The 13,715-nt window shown below is 46.5% G+C and overlaps 1 protein-coding gene across 6 annotated transcripts in view; it reads right to left on the bottom strand.

Annotated features, from left to right (window-relative positions):
• The window catches only part of ebf3b (EBF transcription factor 3b), an 84,049-nt gene that overhangs the window by 25,470 nt on the left and 44,864 nt on the right, over positions 1–13,715 (bottom strand). For 4 of the 6 annotated variants that reach the window (XM_088304287.1, XM_088304288.1, XM_088304290.1 and 1 more), the window contains exons 7-8: positions 3,268–3,349; positions 1,330–1,447 (exon numbers count right to left, since the gene is read on the bottom strand). In XM_088304287.1, the coding sequence (XP_088160413.1) occupies positions 1,330–1,447; positions 3,268–3,349 (200 nt within the window). Of the gene's footprint in view, positions 1–1,305; positions 1,448–3,267; positions 3,350–13,715 lie in introns of all 6 variants that reach the window. The other 2 variants (XM_088304286.1, XM_088304289.1) reach the window with 1 other exon arrangement.

The raw sequence follows: 13,715 nt of genomic DNA, 5'->3' as shown, positions 1-13,715 counted from the left end.
GTGGTGAGGAGAGGAATAAAGCATGGGTTGGGTTAACCTGTAAAGAACACACACACAAATACACACACACACACGCACACACAAAATGTAGGGGGGGGGGTCCCAGGGGAGTGGGGGAACATGGAGGCAAGGGCTCAACCTCTTTAATTGCTCTCCTCATTAAGAAACTGGTTGCTAGGCGATCCACACCTATCGTGTCATAAATGCGAAACACACAAACAGAACGTCAGCGAACATAATGACTTTGGTGCTCCGGGCAGGACTTTAATTATTTGATTTTGTTCTCCAGTAGAGGAGTCATTAATAAAGACAAAAACAAATAGATTAGCTTTTTGCCCCACCAGGACTGCGGAGTGCACCAAGATATATTAATTGTCTGCTGAATTCTTTTTTTTTTTTTTTTTTTTTTGGTAGTTTATTAGTCGTCGTTGTTGTATTAAACATTACATTTGCTTTTGGTGGTAGAACCATTAATGGCCATTAATGTGTCGAGAAGCTCAGTTCACTCAGTGGTGTATATAAACTGTTTGCCCAGCCATAATTGGCCCTTGAAATGTGAAGATAAGCAATTTGCACAATTGCCTCTAGTCTGTTCACTCCTCTTTTTTTTTTTTTTGTTCTTTCTTTTTTTTTTTCAACAAGCCTTCAACCGTATGCGAGTGGAAAGCGAACAGGTCACGGGGTTATGTTTTGTGCATTTTGCTTTTTGAATTTCCCATGGTTTGGTGGTCCTTCTCTCTCTCTCTCTCTCTTGCTCGTTCTCCCTCTCTCTGTCTCTCTCTCGGCTGTGCAGGCAATCAGTCTATCATATGGAATCAGTTGGAAGAAAAACAGTAAGTTCTGTTTTTCTCATAGGTCACCCCCACCACCACCCCAACACGCACACACACACACACAATCGAGGCCCCCCCCCCACACCCTTTCTCCTTCCTCCCCCTGTTTCTGCTCTCTCACAGCTAAATCTGCAGAACCCAATGACAGGAAATTGACCTCACAGCCAAATTCTTAAGCAATTTGATCATGTTTCACATGAGCTTTTAGGACAAATGTAGGTGCATTAGGAAACCAGGAGGTGTATTCTCAAACCGTTTCTGAAATAATAAAGTAGCGCGTACTGTTTCCAAACATGGCAAACGGTTGACAAAAAGATATCTAAAGGGGCTAAAAATGGGAGTGATGGAGGGAAAGACTAAAAGACGCTAATGTACTAGAAGCTACTAGCGGTGCGCTGGTAGGATGGCAGAAGATGGGAAAGAAAACGGCGAGAGGGTGAACAAACAAAAGATGCAAAAAAAATGTGCCTACCATTCTCCAGATAAGGAGGCGTACCTTCTGAAGGGTCGAGTCTGCGAGCCCTTCGCCCATGCTTGGAATTGTTGTGTACGAACATGTTGTCGGAGACGGCCAACACGTGGCCGTCCACGTTGACGGTCGTCGATACGACAACCTACAGGAAGGGGGGGGGAAGAGATTGGTTAGATGATAAGATGGCACTTTTAGCGACATAATCGCCGCTAAGTGGGCGTACGTGTTGCGTGTTTTCTAATTTTGTTTGGTTGTATCACGTTACCGCGAGCGGCCATTTTGTTCTTCGGTGTCTGCCGTTTGTGTACGGCTAATTGACTTTTCAGCCTCCAAAATACATTTCCGTTCAGCCACTCCGCCAACTGTCATCACGGCTCAAAGCTCAGGATTATTGATCAGCGTGTGCATCTGTTTGAAGATGGAGGGGGCCCACCCCCCTTTTAAAATATTACTGGAGTCATTAGTAGCTGAACCGTGCTCTCTCCCATCACTCAACAAACATTTTGCTAGGATCGGATTCCAAACCACACTCCATATTTCATAATGCTTATTTTTGTTGTTGTTTTTTCGCCGACCACATCTCCAAACAGTGAGGCCACATGTGAATGGCTAAAGTGTGTCTGAGCCGGAAACAGAGAGCCCCCTCTCAGGTTTGCCTCGCCGGTAAGTGACCTCGCTGGAGCAGTGGAATTTAGGGGGGTGCTTTTTTTTTTTTTAAGTTTTTGGGACTGCTGGAGGTGGGGGTAAAGGGAGAAGGGGAAGTGAAAGAGCTCCATTCTTTGGAGCAGGTTCAGAGCTGGGCCAAGCTGAGGATGATGGATTGGGCTCTCTCTGGCCTCCAGCTGGTTTTTGGGGGTAATAAGTGGAGTTGAAGGCGTTCAGAGTACACAAGTTTGGCCAAAGAAACACCTATGGCGGAGCATCTGGCAAATCTATTTGGGAGGAAGAACACTATATTAACTGTTGGACCCGCGACAAGGGAGACATGATGTACATTTTTGCTTCTCCGAAAAGTGCTGTGCAGCTTCTTCTTGCCGAGCCTTTGACACAGAAGCGAGATGCGGTGTCTGTCACGCATCAGTCCACATTCGCCCTCGGGGAATACGCGAGGAGGCAGGGGAGGCCTGACGGCAGTGACATCAGGACGGGACACCCTTGTCTTGTCTCTTTCATGTCTGGCCTTCCTCCTGGATCCGACCTGAGTACCTCTCACCCAGCAAGACGCCCTTCCGCTCGTTTGTCCTCATCCTGACGGATGGCGCAAATGGCTCTAAACTCCGCCCGTCTCGATTCGATGTGACGGTGGGACGGACGGACGAATGCAGTGTCGGGATAAAACAATTATCAATTGAGATGGGGGTCGATCATTTCAAGGCTGGACTTGACACATTAGACACGGGGAAGGCTGAAAGAAGTAGTAAAAGCGCTCCGTGGTCATGTCCTTTTGGTGTAAATGGCCACATTTTGCTTGCCCACAACAATGATGGTTTTCAGATGGCTCCAAGTGCTACATGTGTGCATACTTAAGTGTGCACACATGTGAGCAAGGCTGCTGCAAGGAGGGAAAATATGAATGTGTGTGAGTGTGACAGAGAGTGCATGCTCGCGCATACATGCAGGTATGAATTTCCGCTGTCAGACAGCTTGTGAGTTAACACTGTTGTTACATGTGCTGGGATGGTCCTCCCCCCTTGTGCTGAGGCTCAGAAAGCTGTCAGGAACACAATTGATGGCACCGCTAAATCCTATATCTTTATTTGTGTCAGATGCGATTCCCTTATAAATATTCCGTCCAGAGCGCATAAGACTTTCCTCGCCCTGTTTTTTTTTTTTTTTTTTTTATATTTTTACCTCCCCCAGTGCCAATAATAGATTTAGATTCATGTGCGAGCGTGTGTTGATTTATTTGTACGAGAAGGCGGCAGTAGACGGGACGCGACGTGTGAAGTGGGTTTCAGTCACCTGGAATCTGCGCATGTCTCGTGGGTTCCCCGCATTCTTCAGACAGTTCTGGTTGCACTTGAGGAAGAACTTGAGGAAGAATCTGGATGAGAGGACACAACAAGAGAGGAAATAAGTTTAGCTGTGAACATTCTCTCAACTATACTTGGCGCGTCCATCAGAGCAGTTCCACTTGAGATCCAGAATATATATATATATATATTACAAATTGCATAATTATTGATACAGCTCTTATATGTTATATCTCATTAGATCCGATAACATGGTGAGCAGCCAGGGCAGTTGATCGGCGCAATCAAGCATCGGTTGGAACCGCCGTTGCCAAATCGATACATTTATCCCCTCGGAATCAACACCATCAGTCTCTTTGTCATCGCCTTCACCTGAGTTCACGGGTCTTTCCCAACACCCATCTGCCACTAACATGCGGAAAGTCATTTGATATTCCGCCCACCTCTTTAATCCCAGGACACCCCTGTGCAATTAAAGTTCTCCTGTTCAATAGGGAAGCAAATGAGGCCCACCTGTGACCAGGTCTTGTTTGAAGAGCATCAGGGATAAAGGACCTAACAAGGTGAGAGCGCGCCACAAAACTTATAGTCCTGTCAGGCAATTAGGCGGACACTCCTGGGACCGCCGTATGCCACACACACAGACGCACGCTTAACGCATGCACACACACCCCATGCACTTGTGGGTGGGTGAGGCAATTATGCCACAAATTACAACCTGGCTAATCGTCTCTGAACAAATGTCACGTCTGAGTGAGATCTGGGCCGGGCCGGTTTGTTAGCCCGCCTCGCGCGCTTTCTCACGGCTCTGGCAGAATTTATCGATGAAGCCGCCCTGGAGCGGCCCCTCACATGCGACTCGAGACGTGGCAACAGTTAAAGAGAGAGGGGGGGTGGTTAACAACGAGCCGATGAGAGAGGCGCTTCCCGGTGACAGCCTATTGTGCGACGTTGCACAACGGCGCGGATGAAACAATGAGAGCGACTTGTTTTTCGCAACGTCCCGTCGCAGAATGGTGACTGATGTTGCTGTCAGAAGCGCCGTGATATTTACTTCACACCCCCACTCGCCGTCGTTTCTGTGGTTTTCTATTGTACTTGCGAAGCGGGACCACACAATGGCGGCGGCTCATCGGATTACCATAGATTGCGCCGTGGAGCGCTGTGGCCATTTCATTGCGCTAAATACGGTGGCTTGTGTGGCCTGCGAGGACGCTTTCCCAACACTTAAGACTTGCCGTTTGGCCCGGTGGGATGGCGGCCAGGCCGTAAATCAGCGTCTGGAATGACCCTCCTAACCTCGGCCACATTAACACATGCGCTGGTCATTCCGAAGCGTTCTTCGATAGACTCCTATACCTTGTACTTGGCCCCGCAGGGCCCGGGAGGGAGAGGTGAGGTGAGAAAATATTTTCCCTCCACATCCAAGGAGCTTTGGCTCGGACATCAATAAAAGACGTTTTAACCCGTGCCAGGATGCTGATTGCCTGTTGGTGTGCGGCGAGGCCATAAAAAAGCTGACTTGTCATTAGAGCATTTCACTTGATTGTGTTCACTGTGTTTTCGGGTTGCATCTGTTGGCTGATCATCAAAATGACCATTATGTACTCTAATTCCCTGACCCTGTTTTTATTTCCCCGAAGAGTCATAATGTAGAGCAGCAGACATCTGCGGAAAGCAGACCTGAAATACGACTTTTATTTGTCTGTCGCCTCTCATACAGATTGGGTAAGGCCAGGCGGCGTGTGTTTGCGCGTGTGTGTGTGTGTGTTTGCGTGCGCGCCTCCTTCACACTCACAATTTATGTCTGAACAAGAGATGGAATACATTTGCCAAACAATGCACTGACTTCATAAAACAAACACATTACTTTCCGAGTTGGACATGGACACTTTTTTTCTTTCTTTTTTTTTTTTTTTTTTTTTTACACACTGTTCCTGCTACCAGAGAGCAAAAAAAAAGTACCAAAACAATAAACGCGAGAAATTGGGCTCATAAAGAAGCTCCTTTATGTTTACTGTTATGAAGGCAATTAAGCTCAATTTCGCCGCTAAAAAGATAAGCTTAATTTTCATCGTCCACGGCGGCGGTCCTATAGCATCCATTACGTTTGAGTTGGTTAAGATTCTCCATGAGCGCGGCGCAAATTGGTCCTCCGTGGAAAGGAGAGCAATTAAGACCAGGCCCCTCTCTCTCCCGCTCTTTCACTTCTTAAATATCTACAGAAGTTTGTGCTCTTGTTTTGGCACGCACGGAGACAAAAGGAGCTTGTTTAATTGTTTTTTAATGGGATATCAAGTCGTCGCTGCCATTAGATGTTGGCAATGGAGGGCAAAGGGGGATAGTGGGAAAGAATGAACTGCAATTAGGTTTGATTAAAGCTATCCTTCTCAATAATCAGCTGTTCTGACAGGACAGGGGGGCCCTGGTGGCCGCTGAGATGGAGGAAGGTGTTGAGTGATATTAAGGCCAATGAAGGGGATATTAACATGGCTAATTAAAGCTCTTCCAAAGCCGGCAGAGGAGGCTCTCGGCGGACCCGGGCCGGATGAAATAATCGGCCGAGGCAGCTATCAGTTGGAGGTGAGAGAGAACAGAAGGGGCGGGGTGACGTCCACCTGAGAAAAGTGGGCAGTGATGGGGAGAGGAAGAACGGGCAGATCGACAAAGAGGAAGACATCGACGAGAATCAAGGGGAAGACTTCCAGCGCTGGCTGGAGCTCATTTTGACATCGAGCTGCTGTGCGCGCGCCAGTATAACTAAGAGCTGACATCAGCTTTTATGTCGGCCTGCCAGTCACGCCGCTCCACAAATCAACATTAGAACAATCCCGCTCGCGCCTCAGTCTGCGGCAATTAATACGCTTCTCCCGTTGTACCTCCGTGCTCGCCCACTGCCGAAGCTACTAATCATGCCATAATGATTTCTCTCCCTCTGGTCAAAGGGGAAATAGATTGTCTCTTTAGTAATGCAGCAGGCTCGGCGCCTTCCACTCCCTGGCTTCACACAGCCGGTAATTGAGGAGAAAAAGGCCGACTTTGGCACTTTGACTGATTTGAGGGCTGCTAGACCCTCTTATCTTTACTCTGATCATTTTAGGCTGACACTCAAAGGAAGACCCATCGCCCTAATTCTAGCTCGCCCTCTCCTATCATCAAACAGAGGGGGAAAAAAAAAAAAGAGAAAGTGAGTAAAAAAAAACAAACAGACGAGTTGATGAGGGCCTTTTCTCATTTATATGGCCAGCTTAATTGCCAGGCTGATGTCACTCATGCATAAATGTCCGTCTCTTTGATTGGAATGACGAGGGCAAATAAGGATCGTGTTGCATTATTGAGTGAGTGGCGCAATATCGTCAATTTATTTCATTTAAAAAAAAAAAAAAAAGAGACAAGAGCTTTGCCTGTCACACAATACACGGACAGATGGCCAAAAGTATCCATACGAGTCAGGTATTGACAAGGCTAAGCTCCCGGACTGGTGCCTCGCCACTAATGACTAGCTTGCAGTGTCCACAGCCGGCAGCCATGACAGTGAGGTCATCCGTTGCGGGGCGGTGAGTATCGATCACCGGCCGGCCCCGGCCCATCAGGCCCCAGCTGCCTTCCCAGACTCAATGGGCCCCTGTTACAGGAGCCCCCCTGTCGAAGGAACAGCTCCCGAAACGGCGCTACAATCTGCTGACACCAGATCTCTGCGCTGAGATAGTTGCGCGCGGGTCAATAGCGTATCGGATTTCCAAAACGCCGGGGTCTTAATGTCAAGCCTCCCGCCTTCCCTACCTACTGCTCCGGTTATTAGGCACTCCACTGAACTGCATTCAGATCCCTGTTGTGACAAGGCAAAAGAAGAAATAGAGACACTTAAAGATCTTAATCTTCCCCCTAGAACACTCACGTATGCAACTCGAGGTACCCTGGGAGGCCGGGTCGGGTAAGGCTGCCATTTTCTGTCTCGGGTCTTCCGCCTCACCGGTGTCTTCGGGGCTGTTTTTTTTTTTTTTCCCTCCCTCGCCTTAGCCCAAGTCAACCACAGCAGCACATTAACAATATTTGCTCTACCCCGTGTACAAGCGCCCAGGGAGCGACCCGAGCAGATCCTATCGCTTCTTTATCAGCGAACAAGTGCCTCACTATCCAACCTTATTGGGTTTGGGAGATTAACCCCTTCCGCTCGCGGCTCTTTCGGGACGGGGCGGCAGATGTCACCGCGATTATTATTGTTCGACATCAAATATCTCAACTGCGTATCTGATACAATTTATTGGATCTTTTCTAGCACTTGTCCCCCTCCTCCCTCCCGTGTTTCCTCTCTCCGAGCCGCTCCTGCTGCTGTTGTCAGTTCATTTTGTTGTTTCATATTTTTTTCAGTGCTGGGTGTGTGGCGGGGGTGTCACAAATAATTGATGCGCTTCCTGCGCGCCCTGTAGATGTAGCTGTGTCCCTCCATTCATCCCTCTTTACCCTCTCCTCCACCCATCCCCCCCTTTTCCTCTCTAATGGGCAGAGTGGCATTGACATTATTTCACTTGAGGATCCCTCATTCTGTCAATCCCTCTTCATTTACTCCATGGCTGCAGGACTCATTATGGAAACTCTCTCTCTGCTACTTTCAGTCATCCTTCTCACCTCCTGTTCTCTCGCTCACGCTCGCTCTCTCTCTCTGGACACTGTTAGTCTCTTACTTAAGAGAATCGCTTGTCTTCACAAATGGCTCGGTGTCAGGGCCCGTTCCGTGCTAGCTCCCTCGCAGGCTTTGAGCGTGAGGTTTAGTGTCACAGATTAAACAAAAGACGCGTAGCTCCCACTAAGTATCCATCACGAGTCTAAGACCGGACTCGGAGGCCGTGCGCGTCTGCTCGTGTGTCGCTCCAGCAGGCCGAGCCCCGCTGCAATGTTTAGCCCCGAGCTCTCCGCCATGCGCCGCCGCCATCCCCTCGCGTGGAGATGCTGCTGAGGCTGTGTACTGTTGCATGCTGCTCTTTGTTTTACTGTCCGCCGCGTACTTTGAACACAATGTAATGGGACGCGAGAACATCAATAATTCTGCACAATTTAGTCTTGCGTCGTCGGAGAAAATTCCTCTCGCGCACGCACACGCTGGTTGCAACCATTGATACGACACCCAAAATGTGTTTGGTATTCAGACGTAAATAGCACGTGATGATGATGCCAATTAAAATGATCAGCTGTCAGTCAGTGGAGTGCAGACCTCTGCCAAGGCTGAGCCACCCTCATTTGGATCAGCACCAAATTGAAAACCCGCCTTCTGAAAAGATGCCTGGATTTTGTCATTAACATCCATGCATTATTCACAAACACCTATACCTGGATGAGCACCAAAATGCATCGGGTTCTTCCTCAGCCAATCATTAAACCATCTGCATTTTTTTTCTGTACAATCCAGGAGAAAAAAAATTAAAATGAGCCTCGAGCTGAGTTGTCTATTAACTCATTTACTGCCATTGACGGCAAAAAACGTCAAAGATCTATTTTTTTTTTTTTTTTTTTTACTTGGCTGGTAGTGAATGAGTTAAAGGCGGGGTATAGTTTTCTCAACAAGCAATCTGTGCATGTCTGAAGTGCTGTAGTCCATCACTCACTGCGCTAATGCAGTTGTAAAGTGGCGATTACAGTAAATATTTGTATGAAAACACTTCTCAAACAGCTTCTACGTTAGCATGCTGTTTAATTGCGCAGCGCTCGTAACTGTTAAACCTCCACCGTCGTAAACCGAGGACCCGCTGTAATTAATAGAAACGTGTTTCCATTTCGTTGTTGCTGTAGCTCAACGCTGACGCAATTAAAAGCGCCAAACATTTGTGTGAACTCCACTTTGGCCCAATTACTTCAAGATGTGACTCATTATTACCATTGAATCGATTATTCTGCCTATCCCAAATTGCAACGGCCGTATCATTTCTGTATTGTTTGTTTGCGATACCATATGGCGAGTTTCTCGACGTGATAGCTACGGTATGTGTCGAACTGCGAAGCAAAGAGGGATCTCCTGGTTATTTTTTTGGCTCCGGAGCAGAAAATATGGTGCTTTTGATTAGTGGTCAGCTCTGGAGCTCGGGGCCCTGAGGAAATACCAGTCAGCACCTCCCTTCACTCGTCCGTCGGAAGATAAGCACGTGTTAAGAGTGAGCTGCCCGGGTGAATAGTTGTATTTAGGGTGTCGGACGCGGGGGGTTCTGGAAGGCTCTACAATGAGAGCCATACAGCGTTGGTCTCCTGTGGTAGCTGGGAGTGATCAGTCCCGGGCATGAGCAGAGGAACGCAGCTGTACAGTCAGCCCCAGCAGGGGGGCTTTGGACATTTACTCAGCAGCTATTTTGGACGCTGCTCATATTTGCATGTGCTTATATGCGCTTTGGTCCCGTGAGTCAGTGCCCCCCCCCCCCACACACACACACACCCGTCCCCCTTTTTTATTTTTTTTCTGCTGCTGCTGTCCGTTCATGCATGCCCAAACGTGTATGAGTGTATTTCGACATCATATTATTACTAATGTATAATACATACATCCAAAGTGGCTGTCAGGACTGGTCAGCCATCGTAAAACATGAGGCAGCCACTCTTGACATTGCCGCCACATTAGCGCATTCTCAGAAGAAAAAGGAGGGAGGGGAAAAAAAACAGCGTTTGGACTGTCATGTAGGCAAAGGAGGAGAGGATGGGGGGGGGGTGGGCTGGTTGGCAATAGAGACAGAAAGACAGCGAGCGGCTCGGCGCTTAAAGCTAACAGGTAACCTTTCGGTGCACCTAGGACAAAGGCAGGAGGTGGGGGGGGGGGAGAAAATGTCAAATTAAGAGAGGCCAGGCAGAGAGACGTGGCTGCCATATTTGTGTGAAAGCCCAGTGCTGTTGGCAGCAGAGATGGCTGCTTTCTGATTCATCTGGGGCCGTATGGCAAAGCTTTGTCAGTCTGTGCGAGGTATAAATAATTCAGGGTGAGAGATGGCAATTACAGGGCCCTGCACAACCAAAATGAATATTTTATAAGGACTAAAACTGCCCTGGAATGAATCACACACATGGAGTCACACACATACACACCAGCACGTCACCCATTTGTGTGCACACAACATATAAGTGAATGTGCACACATATAGGCACAGCCCCCCCCCTTTGCCCCTCTAACATAGATGTTGTATTGTTGACATTACAACTATTATATGATGTAAAGCCTGCGTTAGGACTTAATGATATTTAATATGCTCGCATGGTGGGAGAAATTTGTATTTCTCCTTTCGCCATCACAAATATGTTTGCAATTTCTGCCAGTTTTTTTTTTGGTTTTTTTTCCTTGTTGTTTGTCCTTAGCCCCTTGCAAAATTAATTAGCAACAAATGAAAGCACAAAAGTCTTGTCAATAAATCCTAAAGATCAGCATAAAGAAAGTCTCCTGAGACGCCTCGGCTTTACTTTTGACCCTGTAAATATGCTCTTTGTGCGTGTGTGTGGGTGTGGGTGGGTGGGGTGTTGTGTTGTGAGGATGGGGGGGCAGCTAAATGCTAATGGGAAAAGATTAAACCCACTAGCCGCCTGGAGCATTTACCTCCAAAGGGTTTTGTCTGTCAGGTTTCCTGCAAAAACTCTGTCTTTATAATGCAGGGACAAAAAATAACATTGTTCCCCGGTCCGGAGGAGCGCTGCGACTTGCTTGAATGGCCATTGTGTGCGCCTCGTAATGATACCTTAGCTTTTGTGCGCGGGAGGCCAGGTAGGGCTGTGTGACATCAGCGTCACACAAGTGCCTCTCTGTGCCCATGTTTGGGGGGAAGGATTTTGTCTACGGTGGGAAAAAAGGGGGGACGGATGATAAACAGGAGTTGGTTTTTTGGCCCTCGGACTAAGACCACAGTGTCAAAAGTATCGCGTTCAAGAATCATGAGCAAAATTTTGTGCAGGGTGTCTGCGGATCCTTAAACGAGTTGACGCTTAATCTTTAAAGTTCACGTGAAAAGGTCTGGCTCTAGCGCAAAAAATATTTAGGTACAAGAAAAATTTAAAAATTTTACTTTTATTTTTTTTTTTAGCCTTTTCTCCATGCACTATAAAAACAGTGCACACATATTTAGGTCATTTTTTTTTAAAAAAACTAAATAAATGTAGAATCACACATTGAAAAAATATTGTAAATTGAGCCTGTATTGCCAGCTCCTTGTGGTTATATTTAGTGAACATTTTTTTTTTTTTTAACATTCAAATTTAATTGTAGTAGTCTTTTAAAATAGAAGACTTGGAACATCTCCAATTTTGATTTCTTAATATAGGTAAATAAGTTGATAATTTTTTCATCACATGGCAAAAACTAAATAACAGTTTATTAAAGGTACTTATACATGAGATAAAGATATTTTTAGATTTTAAAAAATATTTATGCTGTATATAATTTCTCCATCAGTAAATGATTAATCTTACTGTGAGAAAAGAGACATCTGTAGCATGTTGAAGGCTTAGCGTAGCGTCCTCCTGCCTGCTAGCATAGCATTTGTCAATGGGATGACGTAATAGAAGGATTTTTTTTTTCTTTCCTTTCCGAGACGGAATGTATTTGTCAGTCCAAAGGGAGGATGGCAAAGCCTCAGAGGGAGGAGACACCCCAAGCATGAAGGCGCCGACCGCATGTGTTGCCCAAAAAGTGACAGGCAGCCAAATGCTAAGAGAAGGCTGCTTCCGTGGCGAAGCGCGCTGTTAGCGATACAGCTAGCTCTTGTGTGTGAAGACGCCTGACAAAGCCGTAGCGTGGCGTGTCTCGCCCCGTTTGTGACTTTTCAAAGAGTGTGATTTGCAAATCACATGAGTCTGTGGGCATAAACCGGGCATGTAAGTGCGGTGAATAAAAGCCCCCCTGCTCCGCCGAGGGAAAGCCTCGCTTGTCAGCCCGCTTCTTTGTCAGGAAACTGACACATAAATAGACAGCGTTTTGCCACTCACTCCTCCCCGCCTCGCGTACACACATGGCACACGTCTGCCTCCGCCACATCCAGGTTGGGTGGCTTTAGGGGAGGAAATTGTTGAAAGACACCCTGCCGCTTCTTGGGGCGATGACTGCAAATATTGCGGGCCACTTCTGAGCGCCTCCAACAACAAACAATGGGGGTTGATGTGTAACCAGATAAAAAAAAAAAGCAAATCGAGTAGCTGGGTCGAAAGCGTCACTACAGGGCCTATTTTTCATGCAAATTACTACTAATGAGCTTCCTGAAATCTGACTAATTATATCAAAGTGATTTCTTTAATTAGTTTGTAATAACTCCGCACACACACAAACACGGCCGTAAACAGATTAAGCTATATGGAGCTGGCAATTTGTCACACTTTCTACGAGGTGCCGTGCAGCTGGCGCTAATGTTGCCTCTCCAAAAAGGCCCAATAAGTACATTGCTTTAAGAGATATAAATATGTGCCTGGAGGATATAATGGAGTGTTTCCACAATGGGAACATTTGCGAGTGGAGTGGCTCTCAGTCGACTGCGGACCTCCTCCAAGGCTCAACAATCCTCAACTGGAAAAAGGAAGTTGTGTTGTTACATCAGCGTTTGACTTGTTTTTAACTTGGCCAACAGATTTCGCAATACAAACGAATTAAAAAAATTGTTGCTAAAATAAATCGAAGACCCTCAATACAAGTGGGAAACAATAACGGCACCTTTTTTTATCGTAATTGGAATTTTGTTGAACTTACAAATTGACAGAAATATCTGTGCTGCTAAAATATGGAACAAATTACACACGGGCATTCTGCTGACTTTTCATTTTCATTTCAATTTTTGGAGTGCCACTTCCAAGGCATAAAGATTTTTTCTATATATATATATATATATATATATATAAAACTGTTTTGGGAGTGAGAAAGAGTCAAGTTTTCATTCGACAGCATGAAAGTTTCTATTCATAATGTAACCCGGATTTGTATGTAAGTCATAACACGCTGTTAACTGTCATCATCACTGTAAATATTTATCTGAAAAACAGCGTAAGCCAGGGCTAGGCAACATACGGCCCGGGGGCCACATTCAGTCCGCCCACAAGCTCTGAGCGGCCCGCACAGTGACCATCAAGTCAAAGTGAAATGTAAATATGCAGTATTTTTATTTTGAAAGTTGTTCTTGTATTTTACGCGAGTACAAGCGAAGTTGTGAGCTTTTCCGCTGAGTCAAGTTTGCTCTACTTTTTCTAAATACGTTAACAGTCTGACAGATAAAAATCGGTTGGGCCCTTGACAAATGTTCCAGTTTCTCACCTGTGGCCACTTCACTAAATATTGCCTAAGCCAGAATTCCTCAACAATGCTCCCGTCAAACAATCGAATGAAAAATATTGCCGTCTTGCTCTACGTGTTCTTTTTGGTTTGAATTCCCTCTGCCTTCAACCAAGGACGCCAAGTACATTTCTGCAAACCCGCCTCGGCGATGACGCCACAAA

The sequence above is a fragment of the Idiotropiscis lumnitzeri genome, chromosome 9 (assembly GCF_059441095.1).
Source record: "Idiotropiscis lumnitzeri isolate Australia: NSW breed Sydney's pygmy pipehorse chromosome 9, RoL_Ilum_1.0, whole genome shotgun sequence".
NCBI classification, from domain to species: domain Eukaryota; kingdom Metazoa; phylum Chordata; class Actinopteri; order Syngnathiformes; family Syngnathidae; genus Idiotropiscis; species Idiotropiscis lumnitzeri.
The sequence above is the reverse complement of the archived record's forward strand: the minus strand, read 5'-3'. Positions and strand labels throughout refer to the sequence as shown.